Genomic DNA, 25,044 nt, shown 5'->3' on the forward strand with positions numbered 1-25,044 from the left:
TCTGTTTCTGCTCTGATCTCTGTCTCTCTCTACTCTGATCTCTGTCTGTCTCTGCTCTGATCTCTGCATGTCTCTGCTCTGATCTCTATTTGTCTCTGCTCTGATCTCTGTCTGTCTGTCTGTCTCTGCTCTGATCTCTGTCTGTCTGTCTCAGCTCCCTCTTGCAAACGAGACCATGCTGTCCATAATAGTTGTTTTTGGGTTAGATCGCGTAAATATAAACCCGCCACCACCCGACACGGCCAATTTGTAAGGTTTGTGACGTAAACAAAACATGCCAATTCGTTACTAGTTCAGCACACCGGTGTGTTGGAGAGTAAACCCACAACATTTACAATTCGACTACGACGTTTTGCCAGTAATTACAACCAGCATCATCAGGTGACAACTCTGGCTGTCGACAACTCTGGCGATCGCCTGGTGATGCTGGTTGTAATTCCAGGCGAAACATCACGCTACTTGAATTGTAAATGTTGCAGTGGGTTTACTCTCCAACACAGTGGTGTATTGCACTAGTAACTAACTGGCACGTTCTGTTTACGTGACAAACCTTACTAATTTGCTGTGTCAGGTGGTGGTGGGTCTAACGACACATTTATATTTACGCGATCTAACTGAGACCCTGCTATCTTGAGTGGTTAACACTTGAGTGGTTAAAACTAAATAAATGTAAACTTTTGCTGAAGGGCCAGTCACGTCCTGCGTTGTCACAATCCCTCCCACCGCTGCACACGGCCTGATAGCGGCGTTGCTCCATATCCGCAGGGGTTTGTTTCCCTCTTGGGTCATGTCCCTTCCCGTGACGTCTTCCTGCATAATTATCGCGCCCCACTGACGTTACCTTCATGGTCGAAGCGGTGTGAGTTATCTCGTGTTCTCCGATGCAGGTGTTCCTCTCCCAGTCTCTGGGTGTCAGTCCCTGCGTGGCATCTCTCTCTCTCGACGCTTTCTGTGCGGAACTTCTCAGTTGTTTTTGTCCGTTTTCTTGGCTGCTGACCATTTGTCCGATGAGTTTGTCTTAGCAGGAAATGCGCACCAATTTCACTCTTTTATCATCGTCATCAGCCGTGATCTATTCCCTGTTGGATGAAGGACCTCCCAAGCCACCTCTCACAATCCTGCGATGCAATAACGATCTACCGGGCACCTGCTCCATGACACACGAGCTCACGTCATCGCTCCATCTCTTACGCCTGGACGCGTTCCGTTTCCTCGGCTGCCGCTCCTCGATCGTTCTCGGCCATCGTCCGTCCCTTCTCGCGCGTCATGCGTCCGGCCGTAGCAAAGCCCAAATGTTTCTGTTCCAAACCAGTCAACACAAGCTCGCATTGGGTCTGTAATCTGCATTGGGTCTGTCATCTGCATTGGTTCCGTAATCTGTATTGGGTCTGTAATCTGCATTGGGTCTGTCATCTGCATTGGTTCTATAATCTGCATTGTTCCGCTTTTTGTCGCATCGTCAGCGTGAGACCAATTACACGTCGACCGCCATGAATTTCCGCTGCAAATTTTTTGGTTTGCGTTCCGTTTTCTTTGTGGGTTTCCGTTGCATCCGACCCGTCACTTCACAACAGGAAAGCACATACTGATTGGAAACTCGCTCCGTTAGACGCGCTGCGATGTTGCTATCCAGCATCAGATTATCGATGTGCTCCGAGCTGCTATGGCTCACCTTTTAACTCCTGTCTCTTTGTTCCGTGTTTAATGTCTGTTATGCAAACTGCCTCTCTCACAGAGGCGGCAGAGAGAGTGGGAAAGTGGGGGGGGGGGAAGTGGGGGGAGGTAGTTTTGAGAAACTTGTTTCAAATGCCACGCCGACAGATGTAATGGAACCGGCGACCTCTGGATCGCAAGCCCAGTGCAACGCCGACCACCAGCACTGTGGCAGCTGCTGTCTTGTGATTCTCGGTTCGCGAGGTTAACGCCGTATGACACGAGGGTGGCTAAAATCATTCTCGTTTTTGCATTCGGTGCTGCAACAGTGTAGTGGTCAAGTGTCGCACTGGACTTGTGATCCCGAGATCGCCGGCGCACAGAGGTTTGGGTGAGACCCGTGCGATTTGGTGTGATGCGTGGCATTAGGTATGATCCGTGGGATTTGGTGGAACCCTTGGCATTTGGTAAGACCCGTGGCATTTGGTGTAATGTGTGAAGTTACGTAAGACCCATGGGATTTGGTGGGACGCATGGAGTTTGGTGAGACGCGTGGGGTTTTGGTGGGGCGCGTGGGTCTCTGCATGTGGAATGTGGAGCTTCTACGCTCGGGTCCGTTCCAATCTCCCCCCCCCAACCCTCCGCTGGCCCTAGTGTAGACCCCGATCCGGCCTCTGCCGCCGCAAGTTGGCACAGGCTTGGAAAATCCACGCCAGGGAGGAGTTCACGCGGCTCGTTTACCGTTCGCACCGAGGTGGCGGCGAGAGTTTAATTAGCGGAGGGATGTTTTGACGTGGTCCCGAGAGGCCACCGGGCCGGGTCGCAGAGGGACGCTTTGCGGCTGTAGCGGCGATCCGCGGGGTTTGTCTCGGTCCACTCGGTGTGATTATATTCTTTGTTGTGTATTCGAGACCCATATCTGACAGGGCCCTTAACTATACACATCTGGCAGTCGATCAGCATTGGTTCGAGCGAGCCTGGCTCTGCTGGTGAGACACTGAATGTTGAAACCGGTCCAGCGTTTGCTTGTGCTGAATCAATATATGCAAGGCTTGAAATCAGTCCAGAGTTTGCTTGCTTTGAACCTGCGTTGAACCAATATAGGCAAGCCTGACTCTGCTGATCAGGACCCATAGACTTGCATAGGAACCCACAGGCTCGTACAGAGACCCATAGACTCACACAGAAAATTCATAGACTTGCACGTAGAATCCTTGGACTCCAAAAGAGACCCATAGACAAACAGAGACTCGTAGACTTGCACAGAGACTCGCACGGAGAGGTGACCTTGCAGTGTGGTAATTGAGTGGTTGCGAGTTTTGTTGAGTTGGTGAGTGTTGTTGCGACCTGCAGTACGGTGGTGGCTGTTGAACACAGCGTGGGGTACAGACAAGGGGTGAAGTTCACGGGAACGGCCCCCGTGATGGTGGTGGCAGTCACGGCGATGGAAGAGTGTTTTGGAGGCAACAGACCCATTGCCTCTATAAATAACTACACAAAGTTGGTTGTGTGACAACGTGACCGGGCTGGGTTAGTCTGAGTGGTTTTCGCGTGTATTTATGAGCTGCCCCGCTGGTGTTGAGACTTTGGAATCCAGGGGGTCGCCGGTCCGATTCCGTCTCCCACTGCAGGGGGATGAAGAGGTGGGGGCTGGTTTTGTAAATCCTCACGCCGCTCTCTGCGCGTGCAGTGGCGGTGGTGTAATCGTGTTGCTCGTGAGAGCTCGGATGTTAGGCGCCATGCTGCTGGGGTGGGGGATTAGTACCACGGTGGCTAGGAGATGTTAACTACCTCGCCTGGTATGCAGGAGGTCGTGGGGTCTTGATCCCGACCTCAACGCCTGAATATTTGGAGTTTGCACGTACTCCTCGTGGTGGCGTGGATTTTTCTCCAGGTCCTCCGGTTTTTCCCTCCTCATTTAGAATCAACCTGCGTTTAGCGTACTTGGTTGCTATGAATTTCCACATGGTAAGCCACTTAGTTGAGCTGTCCTTTGTTGCCAGGTCGCTTCTGAAAAAGAGCTACATAGCTCAGTGGGCCTGACCTGGTAAAACAAAGAAATGTGTAGTTTTTTAGTGGGAGATGCGACTCAGCGTTAGCGTGTCCGCTGCTTGTTGAAGGGGCTTCGCAGTTCGAATCTAGCAGGCTGCCCTGGTTAATACTGCAGTGTGTGTCGACCACGAAATACTGCCGACTGCTTACTACGCGCCGTCTGCTTTACTCGCAATAGAGATCCCGCGACGACATTCCGAGCGAGTAGGAAGCCCTTGTCTGCCGGCGTCACAAATCCAACTTTTAAGAAAAATTATGCCGCAAAGTCGTCCGTTGAGGTCATGCAGCAGCAGCGGCAGCAGCAGTTGCAGCAGCGGTCATCGCCATGCACTGCAAAACGACCGGCCTGCTGCTGCAGCAGCAGCAGTAGCGGCGCCCTCCTGCGTGGCGATCGCCCTGCAGCCCCATGGGAGCCACAGCGGCAACAGCAGCCACAGCGGCCGCGCGCTCCTCGGCTATCGCTGCTGACGACGTTGGGCAGACGGAGTCGCTCGAGGGGACAACGGAACCTGGTCTGGGGCTTTGAGTCGTCACCTCCTCCGAGACCGCGTGTCCTCGCGTGGCAGACCGGCACCCGGATTGTCCATTACCTGGTTTTAAGTCGTGTTTGGTACGATTCGGTTTGCGTGGCTCACTGAATGTAGTGTAAATGCCGGGTGGCTGGTCAGCGCTGGAGCGAGTGGCTTGCAATCGGAAAGGTCGTGGGTTCAGTTCCTGTTTGCGGGGGTGGGGGGGTTAGGGACTGCGAGGTCAATAAAATCGCTAGTGCTTTGTGGGGTTGTCCGAGACGGAGAGACTCGTAGACCCTACCACAAGAATGTGGAATTTCCACCACTGGCTCAGGGCTGTAGAGAGGCGAAGTGTTACCAATGCTACAATGTCCCCACGTGTCTCTGCGTCCCGTGTGTCCCGCACCTTCAGGCATGGCCAGCCGGTGAGATGGACGGGAAGAGCAACGGGGACGTGCGTGGACAGCGCAGGACGCACAGACGGTGAGAGTGAGTCGTGGCGATGGGCCAGTTGTGGAGGGAGTTCGCCTACCCTGAGTGCTTATGGCCAGCTCCGGTTTGACAGCGGAGGTCTCACTCCGGATTAGTCCAGCGGCATTATCTTTTCATTGGCTGCGTAGTCCTGCTGTGCGGAAGCTACCTGGTGTGTTGCTCCACACGAAGCTCCGGGCTTTTTTTGACAACAGGAAATGCCTTCCCTTTTCTGTGCTTGTGAAGCGTGTGCAGCCCTTTTAAAGGTTCAACACATTCAGGCGGGCCTCCCTAATATCCATCCTGGGTTTAACCAGGCTGGCATTTTGTAAGGCGCTCACAGATGTAGACACGGCGCCATAAGTGACCTCCTTTTGCAGGTGTGGCAGTGCTGGCTCGGTCATGTAGCCTGCATGCCCAGCCACCATGTGCCCAAGCAGTTTGCTCAAGCAGTTTGGCCGGATCGAGGGAGCTAAATGGGCACGGCACGGGCTGGAGAAGATATTGGCTGATGTGGTACGGGAAGATATGGAGCTGAGTGGACTTGCCGATGACCGGTACCGGCGGTGTCAAGATCAGCCTCTGTGAATGAGGAGGCTCGTGAAGGACGCAGTCGCCCTCCAACAACAGCAGAGGGGAGAGGAGCGACGCTCGCAACAACGAACGTAGTCACCGGGCGGCAATAAAACGCTGCGAAGTGGCACAGTGGGGAGCACGGGTGGTTCCTCGGTCTCGGTCAACCCATGGCACCTGGGTCTCGCCCGTGAGCTGTCAGTGAGCTCGCCGCACTTGACGTGGCCTCGAGATGCAACTAGCCCTGGCACAAGCGCCGTGGTGACGTCACCGTCACTCATTGGCAAATGGTGCTTCTGTTATTATTGTTGTACACCTGTGTGTGTGCGCGTGTGCGTGTGTGTGGTGCGTGTGTGTATGTGTGATCGTGTATATATGGTGAGCAATAGTACAGCGGTTAGCACGCTGCGCTACAAACCCGGCAACCCGAGTTCGACTCCCCGCTCATGGCCAACACCAAGGAAGATTATTTGAACCAGTCCTGGGCCTCCCCTAGGTGGCCTTAAATGAGTTCCTGGTGCGGTCTGTAAAACATCGCCACTGGCGAGACAAAGGTGGCCGGGCGTGATGCTGGCCACCCACTTCCTCGTGTGCCGTGCCGACTTTCGTAGGTGCTCACTAACAGCACTTGCCTCAACAGTCTGTCAAGGCTATACAGGAGATCTGTCTTTCTATCTTGTATGTACACGTGTGCGTGTGTGCGTGTGCATTGAGCGCAGCCCCCCGCCCGTGCCAGGCGAGGGGGGGGCGTTGAAGGCGTCTGCCGCGGGGGGCGCGCCGCCCCCCCACATGGAGCCCCCCGTGCGCTCGCAGCTCTTCTCCATCCAGCAGTTTGGGGCCCGCGACAACCTCGTCAAGTGCCTCCTGCTGAGCCGCGAGAGGGAGTACACCACCCCCCGAGACTTCCGGTGAGCGGGCCACGCACGGGGGTGGAGGGGGGGGCACGGGGAGTTACGGGGAGTCACGCACGTGTACCCCGACTCCTGAACGTTGAACCCTGACCCTTGATGTGTGAACTTCGAACTCTTGACCGTGAATCTGTGCGTCTTGACTGTTTCACTTTCTTGCGACTGTTCTGACAGATCCCCGTGTCCCCCCTGCGTCACTACGTCCCCGCTTCTCCATGTCACCCCGTGACCCCCCGTGAACCCCCGTGACCCCGTGTCCCCTCTTGCCCCCATATCTCCCCCGCGCCACCGCGTTTCCTCGCCTTAATGCCCCCGCTTCCTCATGTGCCCCCGTGACCCCCCCCCCACCCCGTGCAGGTTCCACGTGGGCACGTACAACGTGAACGGGCAGTCCCCGGGCGAGGCGCTCGGCCCGTGGCTCGCAGGCGACCCCGAGCCGCCTGACGTCTACTGCGTGGGGTAAAGGCAGCCTCGCAATCCATCCGTGCGGCTCCACGCGTGTGCGCTTAGTTCCGTGAGGCTCCCCCCAGTGTCTCCGCATCCCGTGTCCCCATGTCTCCACTGTCCCCGTGTTTTCCCGTGTCTCCCCCGTCTCCCCGCGGTGTCTCCGCTGTGTCTCATAGCTGGATCTCCTCGCTGTTTGCCTTGACCCGCATCTCCTCGTGTCTCCTCCCCATGTGCCTACGTCCCCGTGTCTCTGCCATAGGTCTCAACGTGAGCCGAGTGGGTTTTCAAGCACTGTGATACCATCAATAGGCCAGGGCTCTGTGAATGAGTGTTCGAGTGAGTGTTTTGGCTCGTGTGTGTGTGTGTGTCGGCAATTGCGTGAGTCAGTGTGTATGTGTGTTAGGATGGGTGGTGGTCGCGGGTTGCTGAGGAGATGGAGTCTGCCTCAGTGGCCCGCGATCACAAATCACTATTCAACTCCATCAAAAAAGTAACCTGCAGCACCACACCTATTACCATCATTAGGGGAAAAAACGGTGATCCAATCTCCGACCCCCAGGAACAGGTTTGCAGATTTGCTGAGCATTTCTGTGAGGTCCTGGGGGAGGGAAAATCTCTCAGCCAGGAAAACATCATGGCACAAAGTGGGGATGACCCTGCTGAGGCTGCGGTGCCTCAAATATTGGAAGAGGTCACCCCCTGTGAGTGGTTGGCTGAGGTGCCAGCTGTTGAGGAAGTACTGAGGGCGATCCGGAGTCTGAGACCAGGAAAGGCACCGGGCAGAGATGATTTCCCAAGCGAAATGCTGAGGGAGGGTGGCGTTTGTGCACAGACTGCCCTATATGACATCATAACAACAGTCTGGACCACTGGACGGGTTCCGCAGGACTTGAAGGATGCCCTGGTGGTCCCCCTCTTTAAGAAGGGGGACCGTATCGACTGTAACAACTACAGGGGCATCTCACTCCTGAGTGTGCCGGGTAAGGTCCTGGCAAGGATTATTCAACATCGCCTTGCTAGGCACGCTGAGGAGAGGCTTGCGGAGCCTCAATGTGGTTTCAGGAAAGGGCGGTCCTGCACAGATGCCATATTTTCTGTCCATCTGCTACAGCAGAGGTGTAGGGAATTCCAAAAAGACCTACATCTCTGCTTTATTGACCTAGTCAAGGCCTAGATACCATCAGTAGGACTGGGCTCTGGGTTGTTCTTCGTGCTTTCGGAGTCCCTGACCCTCTGCTCACGATCATTAAGGACCTTCATGATGGTGAGCGGGCCCGGGTAAAACTACGTGGCCGGGAGTCGGAGCCTTTCCCTGTACACCTTGGGGTGCGACAGGGATGTCCTCTGGCTCCCACATTATTTAACATCTATTTCGACCACGTAGTTCGTAAAGCCTTCAATAGATGTACCGGTGGAATTTCCATTTGGTACAGATATAATGGGAGGCTGATCGACGCCCGGGTGCGATCAAGGGTTGGCTCCCTATTGGTCAACCACGTTATGTATGCCAATGATTTGGTAATAGCTGCTCATTCAGAAGAGGAGTTGGAGACGCTGCTGCTGAGACTGGAGTGTGCCACTAAGAGGTGGGGCCTTACCATCAGCCCCACCAAAACTAAGCACCTGCCTGGGTATTTTGTACCATCGGACACTCCACCCCCACAACTCCCAATCGGTGATGGGGCAGTTGTGGAGAGTTTCCCATACCTGGGCAGTGTGCTTATGACCGGCTCCAGTTTATCAGCAGAGGTCTCACTCCGAATCAGTCAAGCGGCAATATCTTTTCATTGGTTGCGTAATGCTGTGTGGAAGCTACCTGGTCTGTCGCTCCGCACGAAGCTTCAGGTCTTCTCGGCCACGGTCATTCCCTCCCTTCTCTACGCTTGCGAAACGTGGACCCCCCTAATGGAGCATCTTCGCCGGTTGAAAACATTTAGGCTGGCCTGCCTACGATCCATCCTGGGTTTAACCAGGCTGGATTGTGTGAGGAGCTCACAAATCCTTGAAAGATCTGGGCAAAGTCCCAACAGTGAGCTCCTCCGGCAGGCAAGGCTGCGTTGGCTGGGTCATGTAGCCCGCATGCCCAGCCACCGCATGCCTAAACAGCTTTTGTTCGGCCGGATCGAGGGGGCTAGGCGGGCGCGGCACGGGCTAGAGAAGAGATGGAGTGATCTTCTTGGTTCTTTCGGTAAAGTCACGTAGAAGGGAAGTAATAAAATATTAAAACATAATAAAATAAAATAATTCTCACGACGTTTCGGCTACAACGCAAGGTGAAGACGGCTGCTTGCGTTGTAGCTGAAACGTCGTGAGAATTATTTTATTTTATTATGTTTTATTTTTATTATTTTATTACTTCCCTTCTACGTGACTTTACCGAAAGAACCAAGAAGATGAATCCCTGCAGTCACGAAAGCTTTAAATCGAAAAGATGGAGTGATGTCGTACAGGAGGACGTGGAGCTGAGTGGACTTGCCGATGACTGGTACCAGCGGTGTCAAGATCGGCCTCCGTGAAGGAGGCTCGTGAAGGACGCTACTGGGCAGTTGGAGGCAGTCGCCCTCCAACAACAACGGATGGCGGTGGAGCGACGCTCACAACAACGAGCAGAGCGCCGGGTGGCTAAAGCACAGCAAGTTGGTACAGTAGGGGGCACAGGTGGTGCATCAGCTAGTCATCTCGGTCATCTCGGCCGGTCGACCCGTGGCACCTGGGTCTGCCCCGTGACCTCCTGCCGGCGAGCGTTCGACACTTCACGTGGCCTCAAGGTGCACTTGGCCTGGCACAAGCGTCGTGGTGACGTCACCGCCACTTAGTGGCGAATGGCGGTTGTTGTTGTTGTTGTGTTAGTGGGAGTGTGTGTGTTAGTGTGAGAGTGAGTGTGTTAGCGTGAGTCTGTGTCTGTGTGTGTTAGTGTGAGAGTGAGTGTGTTAGCGTGAGTCTGTGTGTGTGTGTGTGTGTTAGTGGGAGAGTGAGTGTGTTAGCGTGAGTCAGTGTGTGTGTGTGTTAGTGGGAGAGTGAGTGTGTTAGCGTGAGTCAGTGTGTGTTAGTGGGAGTGTGGGTGTGTTAGCGTGAGTCAGTGTGTGTGTGTGTTAGTGGGAGAGTGAGTGTGTTAGCGTGAGTCAGTGTGTGTGTGTTAGTGGGAGAGTGAGTGTTAGCATGAGTCAGTGTGTGTGTGCGTTACTGAGAGAATGAGTGTGTTAGCGTGAGTCAGTGTGTGTGTGCGTTAGTGGGAGAGTGACTGTGTTAGCGTGAGTGTGTGTGTTAGTGGGAGCTGGCCTGCCTACGATCCATCCTGGGTTTAACCAGGCTGGATTGTGTGAGGAGCTCACAAATCCTTGAAAGATCTGGGCAAAGTCCCATCGGTGAGCTCCTCCGGCAGGCAAGGCTGCGTTGGCTGGGTCATGTAGCTCGCATGCCCAGCCACCGCATGCCTAAACAGCTTTTGTTCGGCCGGATCGAGGGGGCTAAGCGGGCGCGGCATGGGCTAGAGAAGAGATGGAGTGATGTCGTACAGGAGGACGTGGAGCTGAGTGGACTTGCCGATGACTGGTACCAGCGGTGTCAAGATCGGCCTCAGTGGAGGAGGCTCGTGAAGGACGCTACTGGGCAGTTGGAGGCAGTCGCCCTCCAACAATAACAGAGGGCGGAGGAGCGACGCTCACAACAACGAGCGGAGCGCCGGGTGGCTAAAGCACAGCAAGTTGGTACAGTAGGGGGCACAGGTGGTGCATCAGCCAGTCATCTCGGTCATCTCGGTCAGTCGACCCGTGGCACCTGCTGGGTCTGCCAGCGAGCGTTCGACACTTCGCGTGGCCTCAAGGTGCACTTGGCCTGGCACAAGCGTCGTGGTGATGTCACCGCCACTTAGTGGCGAATGGCGGTTGTTGTTGTTGTTGTTGTGTGAGTGTGTTAGCGTGAGTGTGTGTGTTAGTGTGAGTGTGTGTGTGTGGTGTGTGTGTGTGTTAGTGTGAGTGTGTTAGCTTGAGTGTGTGTGTGTGTTAGTGTGAGTGTGTTAGCGTGAGCGAGTTGATGGGTGGGAAAGTGACCAGCGCCTTTCCAAGTGCGACACCTCAACTCTGGGGCTCGTTGGCCCTTCGAGGCAAGGAGACCTCCGAGGCGGCTACACATCTTCACTTCTCCACGAAAAACGCCTCTTTGAAATGGCTTTGTCTCTCTCTTCAGTTATTTTCAAACCTCTCTCTCTCTCACTTCTTTTTTTCTCAGTTAATGTTTAACTATTTTTGCCTTGCCATGCATAGCGCAATTTATGATTTTAAGTTATAATTACGAATTATTATAAGTGGGTGTGTGAGTGAACTCTTGGGTGAGGGTTGTAACGTGTAAGTGTGGTGGATGAGATGAAACTTTCTTGCTGGTAGAGCAGGTGATCTGGGATTCAGCAGCAGCAGCAGCAGCAGGATCTGGCCGAGGGAAGGTGGTGGTGGTGGTGGTGGCGCAGACGTCATTGGAAGTCGCGGTGAGCCGACGACCCGTTGACCCGATGTGCGCGACCTCTGCGCGTGGTGCCGCAGGTTCCAGGAGCTGGACCTCAGCAAGGAGGCGTTTGTGTTCAGCGACTCCCCCAAGGAGGACGAGTGGCTCCGCGCCGTCACCGAGAGCCTGCACCCTGGGGCGCGATACGTTAAGGTGCTCGCCCAGCCGCTCGCCCACTCGCTCACCCGCTCGCCCACTCGCTCACCCGCTCGCCCACTCGCTCACCCGCTCGCCCACTCGCTCACCCGCTCGCCCACTCGCTCACCCGCTCAGCCACTCACTCAGCCGCTCACCCACTCACCCACTCACTCACCCGCTCGCCCACTCGCTCACCCGCTCACCCACTCGCTCACCCGCTCGCCCACTCACTCATCCGCTCAGCCACTCACCCAGCCGCTCACCCACTCGCTCACCCGCTCAGCCACTCACTCAGCCGCTCACCCACTCACTCACCCGCTCGCCCACTCGCTCACCCGCTCACCCACTCGCTCACCCGCTCGCCCACTCACTCACCCGCTCACTCGCCCACTCACTCACCCGCTCGCCCACACACTCACCCGCTCACCCACTCACCCGCTCACCCACACACTCACTCACCCGCTCAGCCAATCACTCACCCGCTCGCCCACACACTCACCCGCTCGCCCACTCACTCACCCGCTCGCCCACTCACTCACCCGCTCGCCCACTCACTCACCCGCTCACCCACTTACTCACCTGCTCAGCCAATCACTCACCCGCTCGCCCACACACTCACCCGCTCACCCGCTCACCCACTCACTCACTCACTCACCCGCTCAGCCAATCACTCACCCGCTCACCCACTTGCCCAGCCACTTGCTCAGCTGCTCACCCTCAGCTCGCCGGGACCTCCGCTGTGCCCGCCCTCGCTTCTCTCGGCTCTCATTCCGCTTCTCTGCTTTGCTTCGGCTCCCCTTGGCGAGCGGTTCATCTGCTTATCCATCTTGTGGTGCACAGCGCATCAAGTAGCTTTTCGAAAGGCGCTGTGTGCATGTGACTTATTATTACTGCCTGCCTGTGTGCGCCGTGACAGTCTTCATAGGTGCTCGCTAACATCACTTGCCCCAACATTCTGTTACAGGCTATACAGGGGATCTTTGTCTTTGTGTGTGGGCATCTTCTTTGTGCGTGTGCTGGCCACGCTGAGCGTGAAAATGCGTTTACGGAGTTGATGGTCCCCATGAAACGCTCATTCATGTGACCTGGTAGTCAGCCCCAGCTCCCCTCCCACTCACCATCTCCCTCCCTCTCTCTCATGGCCTAGCCGTCACCCCCAGCTCCCCCACTCACCATCTCTCTCTCTCTCTCTCATGGACATCGTAGGGGGAATTGAAAATTCGTTAGCAACATCTGTACTCAGACGGCGCCGCTGAGATGCTGCTGGGTATGATTCTGTGTTTTGGGTATGGTGCTCGTGTACTGCTGCGTGCAGTCGACGTTGGTGGGGGATGACGCTGGTATGATGCTGTGTGTAAGGCGAGGCTGGTGCGGCTGGTGTGACGATTCTGATGGTTTCATGGCAGGAGTAGGTGAGCCGTGAAACTGGTCGGTGTGATGCCGTGTGTGGTATGACGCCGGTGTGACGTAGGTGAAGCTGGTGAGGCTGGTGGGGATGATGCTGCTGGTGTTCGCTCGGGAGGAGCACGCCCCGTTCATCTCCGAGGTGGAGGCGGAGACCGTGGGGACCGGAATCATGGGCAAGATGGTGAGGGCGCTCACCACGCTCGCCACGCTCACCACGCTCACCATGCTCACCACACTCCCTACACTCACCACACTCACCACGCTCACCACACTCACCACACTCACCACACTCCCTACACTCACCACACTCACCACGCTCACCACACTCACCACACTCACCACACTCCCTACGCTCACCACGCTCACCACGCTCACCACGCTCACCACACTCACCACGCTCACCACACTCACCACGCTCACCATGCTCACCACGCTCACCACGCTCACCACACTCACCACTCTCACCACGCTCACCACACTCACCACACTCACCACACTCACCACACTCACCACGCTCACCACACTCACCACGCTCACCACGCTCACCACACTCACCACACTCACCACACTCACCTTGCTCACCACACTCACCTCGCTCACCACACTCCCTATACTCACCACGCTCACCACACTTACCACACTCACCACGCTCACCACACTCCCTACACTCACCACGCTCACCACGCTCACCACACTCACCACACTCACCACGCTCACCATACTCACCACACTCACCACACTCACCACACTCACCACGCTCACCACACTCCCTACACTCACCACGCTCACCACGCTCACCACGCTCACCACACTCACCACACTCACCACGCTCACCACACTCGCCACACTCACCACACTCACCTTGCTCACCACACTCACCACACTCACCACACTCACCACACTCGCACTCAATCGCCTAAAACACTCACCAAACTCGCACTCACCACGTTCACCATGCTCATTCACCGCACTCGACACTCGGCACGCTCACGCTCACCAACACCCGCCGTCCGCCACTAAGTGATGGTGACGTCACCACACTCGCTCACGTTCGCCACACTCGCCACGCTCACCACTGTCACGCTCGCCACACTCACGTTCGCCACGCTCACCACGCTCGCCACGCTCACGCTCACCTCGCTCTCCACTCTCACCGCTGTGTGTGGGGGATCTCTGTCTTGGCGTGCGCGTCGCTGTGCGTGCGCCAGGGAAACAAGGGCGGCGTGGCGGTGCGCTTCCTGCTGCACAGCTCGGCGCTGTGCGTGGTGAACGCTCACCTCGCCGCCCACACCGAGGAGGTGGAGCGCCGCAACCAGGACTACCGCGACATCGTCTCGCGCCTCTCCTTCCCGCAGATCGACGCCACCCTGCCGCGCCTCTCCATCCCCAACCACGAGTGAGTGGGCCGCCCTGCGGGGTCCGCCCCGGCCACGCGTGACGAGCTGCCCCGGCACGGCCCAGCGGCAGGGGGAGTTGTTTACCTCTCGTTGCAGAAGTGGGCGGTTCGAATTCCGGCACGCCGCCCTGGTTAACGCTGCGTTGCGTATCGACCGCGAATGACTCCCGCTCACCTTGGCAGCTTCGCTCCCGGTGGCCCGGCGTGGGCGGCCGCCTAACAGATCAGAGATTTGCCCATTTATGGAAGAAAGTGGGCGTGGCGTTGGCTGAAGGGGCGTGTCTTTGTGGATCGTTAAACGCGATTAATTGTATCGATTCCGCTCCATAGTAAACAAACATCAAAAAGAGTGGGTTAATCGTAATTTGCGGGTTAATCACCGTGCCGATTCATTGCCGATTGATCCGTGGATCGAGTGATGATGTGACACGCCCCCCATCCTTTGATTGCCTAATATTGGTGAGATCGGTGATTCCGTCGCAGTCCAGTTTTATTGTGACCGCAGCGCCGAGCCGACCTCCACACGCGGCGGTCGCGAACGGCAATTGTCCCCGGCATCCTGCGGGGGCTCCCGTGTGGGCTCCTGTGTGGGCTCCTGAGTGGGCTCCTGTGTGGGCTCCCGTGTGGGCTCCTGTGTGGGCTCCTGAGTGGGCTCCTGTGTGGGCTCCTGTGTGGGCTCCCGTGTGGGCTCCTGTGTGGGCTCCCGTGTGGGCTCCTGTGTGGGCTCCTGAGTGGGCTCCTGTGTGGGCTCCTGTGTGGGCTCCTGTGTGGGCTCCTGTGTGGGCTCCTGTGTGGGCTCCTGTGTGGGCTCCTGTGTGGGCTCCTGTGTGGGCTCCCGAGTGGGCTCCTGAGTGGGCTCCTGTGTGGGCTCCTGTGTGGGCTCCCGTGTGGGCTCCTGTGTGGCCTCCTGTGTGGGCTCCTGTGTGGGCTCCTGTGTGGGCTCCTGTGTGGGCTCCTGTGTGGCCTCCTGTGTGGGCTCCTGTGTGGGCTCCTGTGTGAGCTCCTGAGTGGGCTCCTGTGTGGCCTCCTGTGTGGGCTCCTGTGTGAGCTCCTGAGTGGGCTCCTGAGTGGGCTCCTGTGTGGGCTCCTGTTTGAGCTCCTGTGTGGGCACCTGTGTGGGCTCCTGTGTGGGCTTCTGTGTGGGCTCCTGTGTGAGCTCCTGTGTGGGCTCCTGTGTGGGCTCCTGTGTGGGCTCCTGTGTGGGCTCCTGTGTGGGCTCCCGTGTGGGCTCCTGAGTGGGCTCCCGTGTGGGCTCCTGAGTGGGCTCCCGTGTGAGCTCCTGAGTGGGCTCCCGTGTGGGCTCCTGAGTGGGCTCCTGTGTGAGCTCCTGAGTGGGCTCCTGTGTGGGCTTCTGTGTGGGCTCCTGTGTGGCCTCCTGTGTGGGCTCCTGTGTGGGCTCCTGTGTGGGCTCCTGTGTGGGCTCCCGTGTGGGCTCCTGAGTGGGCTCCCGTGTGGGCTCCTGAGTGGGCTCCCGTGTGAGCTCCTGAGTGGGCTCCCGTGTGGGCTCCTGAGTGGGCTCCTGTGTGAGCTCCTGAGTGGGCTCCTGTGTGGGCTTCTGTGTGGGCTTCTGTGTGAGCTCCTGTGTGGGCTCCTGTGTGGGCTCCTGTGTGGGCTCCTGTGTGGGCTCCTGTGTGGGCTCCCGTGTGGGCTCCTGAGTGGGCTCCCGTGTGGGCTCCTGAGTGGGCTCCCGTGTGAGCTCCTGAGTGGGCTCCCGTGTGGGCTCCTGAGTGGGCTCCTGTGTGAGCTCCTGAGTGGGCTCCTGTGTGGGCTTCTGTGTGGGCTCCTGTGTGGCCTCCTGTGTGGGCTCCTGTGTGGGCTCCTGTGTGGCCTCCGCGGGGGAGGGGGGGCGGTAGCAAGTGTCACTTGGCCTTTGTCTCCTGGGCAGCATCATCCTGTGGCTGGGCGACCTCAACTACCGGCTGACTGAGGTGGACGTGGAGAAGGTGAAGCTGCTCATCGAGGACCAGGACTTCCAGACGCTGCAGCAGCATGACCAGGTTGGGGGGCAGGGGGGGTGGGGGGGGTGGGGAGGGGGGTCGCCCAGAGCCGGCCATTGTGTGTCGAGCCTCAGCCGAGTCCACGCCGGTTACGCAACTCGGGTGTGAGTGTGTCTGTGGCCGTACGTGTGTGAGTGTGTGTGGCTGGCCATGCGTGTGTGTGTGTGTGCGCGTGCGTGTGTGTGTGTGCGTCTGTGTGCGTGTGTGTGTGTGCGTGTTTGTGTGTATGTGGCTGGCCGTGCGTGTGTGTGCGTGTGTCTGTGGCCGTGCCTGTGTGTGTGTATGTGGCTGGCAGTGCGTGTGTGTGTGCGTGTGCGTGTGTGTGCGTGTATGTGGCTGGCCGTGCGTGTGTGTGCGCGCGTGTGCGTGTGTGTGCGTGTGTGTGCGACGGAGGGGCAACCTTTGTCTGGTGCGGCGTGCCAGCTGAGCCAGCAGAGGGGGAAGAAGGCGGCGTTCTCGGGCTACTCGGAGGGAGCCGTCACCTTCCAGCCCACGTACAAGTACGACACGGGCTCCAGCAAGTGGGACACGAGGTGCGGGAGGGGGAGCGCGAGGCACTCTGCACACTCGCCGTGCAGTCGCTGCACAACACTGTCCATTGCTGTCGCTGACTATGCTGATGACGTCACTCACTGCCGCTGACGATGGTGATGACGTCACTCACTGCCTCTGACGATGGTGATGACGTCACTCGCTGCCTCTGACGATGGTGATGACGTCACTCACTGCCGCTGACAATGGTGATGACGTCACTCACTGCTGCTGACAATGGTGATGACGTCACTCACTGCCTCTGACGATGGTGATGACGTCACTCACTGCCTCTGACGATGGTGATGACGTCACTCACTGCCGCTGACGATGGTGATGACGTCACTCGCTGCCTCTGACGATGGTGATGACGTCACTCACTGTCTCTGACGATGGTGATGATGTCACTCACTGCCGCTGACAATGGTGATGACGTCACTCACTGCTGCTGACAATGGTGATGACGTCACTCACTGCCGCTGACAATGGTGATGACGTCACTCACTGCTGTTGAGAATGGTGATGACGTCATTCACTGCCTCTGACGATGCTGACGATGTCACTCACTGCCTCTGACGATGGTGATGACGATGGTGATGACGTCACTCACTGCCTCTGACGATGCTGATGACGATGCTGATGACGTCACTCGCTGCCTCTGACGATGCTGATGACGTCACTCGCTGCCTCTGACGATGGTGATGACGATGGTGATGACGTTGGTAGTGACGATGGTGATGACGATGGTGATGACGTTGGTAGTGACGATGGTGATGACGTGGTGATTGCCGCTGTGCCCCCCGTGCGTTGCCAGCGAGAAGTGCCGGGTGCCGGCGTGGTGCGACCGCGTGCTGTGGAAGGGCCCCGGCGTGCAGCTGCGGCGCTACGGCAGCCACATGGAGCTGTGCGTGAGCGACCACAAGCCCGTCAGCGCCGTCTTCGACATCGCGGTGCGCGGGGGGGCAAGGGGGGGAGGGGGGGGCAAGGGGGGGAGGGGGGGTAAGGTGGGGGAGGGGCAAAGTGGGTTAGGGGAAAGGGGGGCAGGCACCTGGTGGACGTGGTTGTGGTGGAGGTGGTGGTGGACATGGTGGTGGTTGACAAGGTGGTGGACATGTTGGTGATGGTGGTGTTTGACCTGGTGTTGGTTGACATGGTGGTGGACGCGGTGGTGGTCGACATGGTGGTGGACATGGTGGTGGTGCACGCAGTGATGATTGACATGGTGGTGATGTACGTGGTGGTGGTTGACGTGGTGGTGGTTGACGTGGTGGTGGTTGACGTGGTGGTGGTTGACGTGGTGGTGGTGGACATGGTGGTGGTTGACATGGTGGTTAACATGGTGGTAGTGCACTCAGTGATGGTTGACATGGTGGTGATGGACGTGGTGGTGGTTGACATGGTGGTGGTTGACATGTTGGTGATGGACGTGGTGGTGGACGCGGTTAACGTGGTGGACGTAGCGGTTGGGCATGGTGATGTACGACGTGGTGGACGTGTTGATGGGCTTTGTGATGGACGTGGTGGTGTACACTGTGGTTGACGTGGTGGTGGACGTGGTGGTGTACACTGTGGTTGTGGACGTGGTGGTGAACGTGGTGGTGTACATTGTGGTTGACGTGGTGGTTGACGTGGTGGTGGACATGGTGGTGGTGGTGGACGCAGGTGAGCGTGCTCGACACGGGGCTCTACAAGCGCGTCTTTGAGGACGTCGTCAAGACCATGGACAAGATGGAGAACGAGTGCCTTCCCTCGGTGACGCTCAGCCAGCGCGAGGTGACGGCACGTACGAGTGCGTGTGCGTGTACACGCGTGTGTGTGTGCGTGTACACACGCGTGTGTGTGTGCGTGTACACACGCGTGTGTGTGTGCGTGTACACACGCGTGTGTGTGTGCGTGTACACGTGTACGCGCGTGTGTGTGTACGTGTACGCGCGTGTGTGTGTGTACGTGCGTGTACACGCGTGTGTGTGTGTACGTGTGTGTACGTGCGTGTACACGCGTGTGTGTGCGTGTACGCGTGTGTGCATGTGCGCGCGTGTGTGTGTACGTGCGTGTACGCGCGTGTGTGTACGTGTGTGCGCGTGTACGCGCGTGTGTGTGTGCGTGCGTGCGTGTACGCGCGTGTGTGTGTGTGCGTGCGTGTACGCGCGTGTGTGTGTGCGTGCGTGTACGCGCGTGTGTGTGCGTGCGTGTACGCGCGTGTGTGTGTGTGCGTGTACGCGCGTGTGTGTGTGTGCGTGTACGCGCGTGTGTGTGTACGTGCGTGTACGCGCGTGTGTGTGTACGTGCGTGAACGCGTGTGCGTGTGTGTGTGTACGTGCGTGTGTGTGTACGTGCGTGAACACGTGTGTGTGTGTACGTGCGTGTGTGTGTGTACGTGTGTGTGTACGTGCGTGTGTGAGTGTGTGTGCGTGCGTGTACACGCGTGTGTGTGCGTGTACAAGTGTGACGATTATCTGAACCGGTCCTGGGCCTCCCCTAGGTCGACTCAGCCTCAAATGAGTACCTGGTGCGGTGTGTAAACATCGCCACTAGGGAAACAAAGGCGGGCGTTGTACTGGCCGCCGTGTGCCGTGCCGGCCTTCATAGGTGTGCTCGCTGACAGCATCAGTCAGTTAAGGCTACACAGGGGATCTTTTTGTAAACCTCAGCGTAGCTGTATACCATGTGTGTGTGCCGTGTATGTGTGGGGGTTGTTGTACCGAGTGTGATACTGTGATACTGTGTGCGTGTGTGCCGGGGTGTAACGTGCGTTTGCGGAGTTTCATGAATGTGTGTGCGTGTGTGTGTGTGTGCCGCGTGTGTGCCCCAGTTTGTGTTCCCGGAGGTGAAGTTCCTGCAGCTGCAGGTGCAGTCGCTGTTCATCACCAACGACGGGCAGGGCCCGTGCCAGTTCGAGTTCATCTGCAAACTCGACGAGACCTCCTACTGCAAGGAGTGGCTCAGCGCCTCGCCCAGCAAAGCCATCATCAAGCCCGGTGAGTTCCCGGTGACGTCGAGCGGTGCCCAGTGAGTTTCCGGTGAGTTCTTGTGGTGTTGGCTAAGATCCCGGTGAGTTCTCGTGGTGTCGGCTAAGATCCCGGTGAGATCTCGTGGTGTCCCGTGAGTTTCCGTATCGACGCGGCTCCTCCTCGTGCGGGACTCTGGGGACACGGTCCCCGACTTCTCTCCTGCACCGCCCCGCTCCACCCTCCCCCCTCCCCCCTCTCAGGAGGCACTATGGAGGTGGAGCTGGAGGTCTACGTGAACAAGTCGACCGCCCCCCGCCTCAACTCAGGCGACGACCGCGTGGAGGACATCCTGGTGTTGCACCTGGCGGGTGGCAAGGACTACTTTGTTACCGTGAGCGGCTCCTACCTGCCCAGCTGCTTCGGCTCCTCGCTGCAGGCACTGTGCCGCATGCGCGAGCCGGTGCGAGAGGTGCGGCCCGGCGTGCTGCTCGCGCTGGTGAGGCCACACGGCGGCAACGGCAACGCCGCCACCACCACCTACACCAAGTCACTCCACCGCCACCACCACCTACACCAAGTCACTCCACCGCCACCAGCAGCAGTTTCAGCAGCAGCAGCAGTTTCAGCAGTAGCAGTACCAGCACCATACACTTGTAGTGTAGTTAGAAGAGCAGCCACCATCCCATAGAGACCCACAGCCTCACACAGAGACACACAGACTCACACAGAGACCCACAGACTCACACAGAGACCCACAGACTCGCACAGAGACCCACAGACTCGCACAGAGACCCACAGACTCACAGAGACACACAGACTCACACAGAGACACACAGGCTCACACAGAGACCCACAGGCTCGCACAGAGACCCACAGACTCACACAGAGATCCACAGACTCACACAGAGACCCACACAGACACACAGACCCACACAGAGACCCACAGGCTCACACAGAGACAAACAGACTCACACAGAGACCCACAGACTCACACAGAGACCCACAGACTCACACAGAGACCCACAGACTCACACAGAAACCCACAGACTCACACAGAGACCCACAGACTCGCACAGAGACCCACAGACTCGCACAGAGACCCACAGACTCGCACAGAGACCCACAGACTCGCACAGAGACCCACAGACTCGCACAGAGACCCACAGACTCGCACAGAGACCCACAGGCTCACACAGAGACCCACATACTCACACAGAGACCCACAGACTCACACAGAGACCCACAGACTCACACAGAGACCCACAGACTCACACAGAGACCCACAGACTCACACAGAGACCCACAGACTCACACAGAGACCCACAGACTCACACAGAGACCCACAGACTCGCACAGAGACCCACAGACTCGCACAGAGACCCACAGGCTCACACAGAGACCCACATACTCACACAGAGACCCACAGACTCACACAGAGACCCACAGACTCACACAGAGACCCACAGACTCACACAGAGACCCACATACTCACACAGAGACCCACAGACTCACACAGAGACCCACAGACTCACACAGAGACCCACAGACTCACACAGAGACCCACATACTCACACAGAGACCCACAGACTCACACAGAGACCCACATACTCACACAGAGACCCACAGACTCACACAGAGACCCACAGACTCGCACAGAGACCCACAGACTCGCACAGAGACCCACAGGCTCACACAGAGACCCACATACTCACACAGAGACCCACAGACTCACACAGAGACCCACAGACTCACACAGAGACCCACAGACTCACACAGAGACCCACAGACTCACACAGAGACCCACAGACTCACACAGAGACCCACATACTCACACAGAGACCCACAGACTCGCACAGAGACCCACAGACTCGCACAGAGACCCACAGGCTCACACAGAGACCCACAGACTCACACAGAGACCTGACTTGACTCGGAAGCGCCTGTGGAAGGCGGCTCCTTGTCAGCCAACCCGTGGCACTGAAGCTGCGAGTCGGCCGACTCCCGTCTGCGGCTGTGAGCTGCATGCGGTGTCTGCCGTTGCACGCGCATTGCATGTGTTGATATTAACGTAACGGCTCGTAGCATGCAACTCCCACAACACCTGTGCGTGCAACAGTGTGAAGGACACACACACAAGCTATATCACACGAACACTGACCATCACACACACAACAAAAACAACAACCGGCATTCGCTACTAAGTGACGGTGACGTCACCACGACGCTTGTGCCAGGCTATGTGCCCCTTGAGGCCACGTGAAGTGTCGAACGCCCGCTGGCAGGAGGTCACGGGGCAGACCCAGGTGCCACGGGTCGACTGACTGAGATGACCGAGATGACTGGTTGATGCACCACCTGTGCCTCAACCATCCTGAACACCTCCACTGTCAGGGTCTCTGGGGAGGTCTGGACCGTGTACCCAATGCAGCCATTGCAGCTGCATGAGTCAGTCCTAAACCTCGCCCATTTACCCTTGACATCAGGAGGAGAGGGGGACGATGCCAATCCCAGCCGCAAGCGATGATGAAATTCTCGCTTGCAACTTTCATCAGCTAGCTGAGACCAGGCCACCTGGTCACAGGTTGGAGTGGAAGAATGGCAGGCGCATCTTACAGATGACAAGTCGATGGTCAGAGGGCAGATCAGCTTCACGGTAGGTTCTGGTGTTAAGGACATTGTCCCGTCACTATGTAGTCTAGCAAATGTTCTTGTTTGGACCTGGCATGCATCCATGATGTTGTGTGGATGCGCCGATGCCGGACCAGCGTGTCTGTAATTATAAGCCCATGGGCTGCACAAAAATCTAGCAGCCTCCTACCATTGTTATTGAGCTGATCTGGCCCATGCCTTCCAATCACTCCAGACAAGGTGCCAGCATCATGACCAACTCGGGCATTGAAGTCACCCAACAAGATGACTCTATCCCGAGGAGCCACTTTAGCCAGCACCTGTGACAGGAGGTCATAGAAGGGATCTGACTCATCGGCCTTGCCTGCATCCCTCCACGGATGTTCGTCTTCGGTGGGGGCATAAGTAACCACGACCACCACTCCTCGCCTCTGGTTAATGGGAAGGCGAGCTCAAAGTAGCCTGGGCTTGCAGCTTCTCACACCTCACCGCCACGCTCCCACACCCCCTTCATTATTTTGTTCAGAAGAAGAGCCACACCCTGTTGTTTGGCAGTCTCCTGCCCCAAGTAGAGGACTGTCCACCCCTCATGGTGGTAGGAGCCAGAGCCGGTCCACCGGACCTCCTAAATACCACAGAGATCCAGGCAGTACCGGTCCAGCTCCCGACATTCCACGTGGCCACACGTAGTGGCTTTTTGTTGTTTCTGGAGGAGCCCCGAGGTTGAAGATTCAATCTCCTGGCTCCGCCAAATGGGGTTTGGCCAGGAGACGTCATAGACGCCTGTCCCCCCGGGGCCTCCGGCACAAGCTTATTAGTTAGATATTTTAGACGTGGTTTAGTGGTAATTTATTGAAGGTGGAGGGGTTACCACCCCCTTGCACCCGTCCAGTCGGAATTGGCTCTCCCCCCACGGCACTGGCCACAACAGCGTTGTCCGACCGGCACCACAAGGAGGTAGCGGGTTGTTTGACCAACACACACTCACCATCACACATACACACTGACCAACACACACACTGACCATCACACACACTGACCATCACACACACACTGACCATCACACACACACACTGAACATCACACACACACACTGAACATCACACACACACTAACCTTCACACACACACACACTGAACATCACACACACACTAACCTTCACACACACACACTGAACATCACACACACACACTGAACATCACACAGACACACACTGAACATCACACAGACACACACTGAACATCACACACACACACTGAACATCACACACACACACTAACCTTCACACACACACACTGACCATCACACACACACACACTAACCTTCACACACACACACACTGAACATCACACACACACACACACTGAACATCACACACACACACACTGAACATCACACACACACTGAACATCACACACACACACTGAACATCACACACACACACTGAACATCACACACGCACACACTGAACATCACACACGCACACACTGAACATCACACACGCACACACTGAACATCACACACACACACACTGAACATCACACACACACACACTGAACATCACACACACACACACTGAACATCACACACACACACACTGAACATCACACACACACACACTGAACATCACACACACACACACTGAACATCACACACACACACACTGAACATCACACACACACACTGAACATCACACACACACACTGAACATCACATACACACACACTGAACATCACACACACACACACTGAACATCACACACACACACTGAACATCACACACACACACTGAACATCACATACACACACACTGAACATCACACACACACTGAACATCACACACACACTGAACATCACACACACACTGAACATCACACACACACACTGAACATCACACACACACTGAACATCACACACACACACTGAACATCACACACACACACACTAACCTTCACACACACACACACTGAACATCACACACACACACACACTGAACATCACACACACACACACACTGAACATCACACACACACACACTGAACATCACACACACACACACTGAACATCACACACACACACTGAACATCACACACACACAGTAACCTTCACACACACACACTGAACATCACACACACACACTGAACATCACACACACACACTGAACATCACACACACACACTGAACTGAACATCACACACACACACTAACCTTCACAAACACACACACTGAGCATCACACACACACTGAACATCACACACACACACACTGAACATCACACACACACACTGAACATCACACACACACACACTAACCTTCACACACACACACACACTGAACATCACACACACACACACACACTGAACATCACACACACACACACACTGAACATCACACACACACACACTGAACATCACACACACACACACTGAACATCACACACACACACTGAACATCACACACACACACTAACCTTCACACACACACACTGAACATCACACACACACACTGAACATCACACACACACACTGAACATCACACACACACACTGAACTGAACATCACACACACACACTAACCTTCACAAACACACACACTGAGCATCACACACACACTGAACATCACACACACACACACTGAACATCACACACACACACTGAACATCACACACACACACTAACCTTCACACACACACTAACCTTCACACACACACTGAACATCACACACACACACTGAACATCACACACGCACACACTGCCTGTCCTAACCCACTCCGGTCTGTCTGTCTGCAGGGTGATGAAGGGTTTCCCAAAACAGAGCAGGTACCTAACCACACCCACTAACCACACCCATGCCCGCTAACCACGCCCCGCACACCCCTATCCAGGCTG

General features: G+C 56.6%; 1 protein-coding gene across 1 annotated transcript in view; it reads left to right on the forward strand.

The window, feature by feature from the left end:
- INPP5B (inositol polyphosphate-5-phosphatase B) overlaps positions 1-25,044 on the forward strand; it is a 42,448-nt gene that overhangs the window by 2,609 nt on the left and 14,795 nt on the right. Inside the window, exons 2-13 of the mRNA XM_061574590.1 lie at positions 4,627-4,697; positions 5,978-6,166; positions 6,524-6,625; positions 11,149-11,263; positions 12,720-12,836; positions 13,864-14,051; positions 15,937-16,048; positions 16,472-16,581; positions 17,394-17,529; positions 18,242-18,352; positions 19,392-19,557; positions 19,791-20,026. Coding sequence (XP_061430574.1) covers positions 4,645-4,697; positions 5,978-6,166; positions 6,524-6,625; positions 11,149-11,263; positions 12,720-12,836; positions 13,864-14,051; positions 15,937-16,048; positions 16,472-16,581; positions 17,394-17,529; positions 18,242-18,352; positions 19,392-19,557; positions 19,791-20,026 — 1,635 coding nt within the window. The 5' untranslated portion in view covers positions 4,627-4,644. The remainder of the gene's footprint in view (positions 1-4,626; positions 4,698-5,977; positions 6,167-6,523; positions 6,626-11,148; positions 11,264-12,719; positions 12,837-13,863; positions 14,052-15,936; positions 16,049-16,471; positions 16,582-17,393; positions 17,530-18,241; positions 18,353-19,391; positions 19,558-19,790; positions 20,027-25,044) is intronic.

The sequence above is a fragment of the Lethenteron reissneri genome, chromosome 56, assembly GCF_015708825.2.
Source record: "Lethenteron reissneri isolate LAM-NWPU_2019-01 chromosome 56, ASM1570882v1, whole genome shotgun sequence".
Classification (NCBI taxonomy): domain Eukaryota; kingdom Metazoa; phylum Chordata; class Hyperoartia; order Petromyzontiformes; family Petromyzontidae; genus Lethenteron; species Lethenteron reissneri.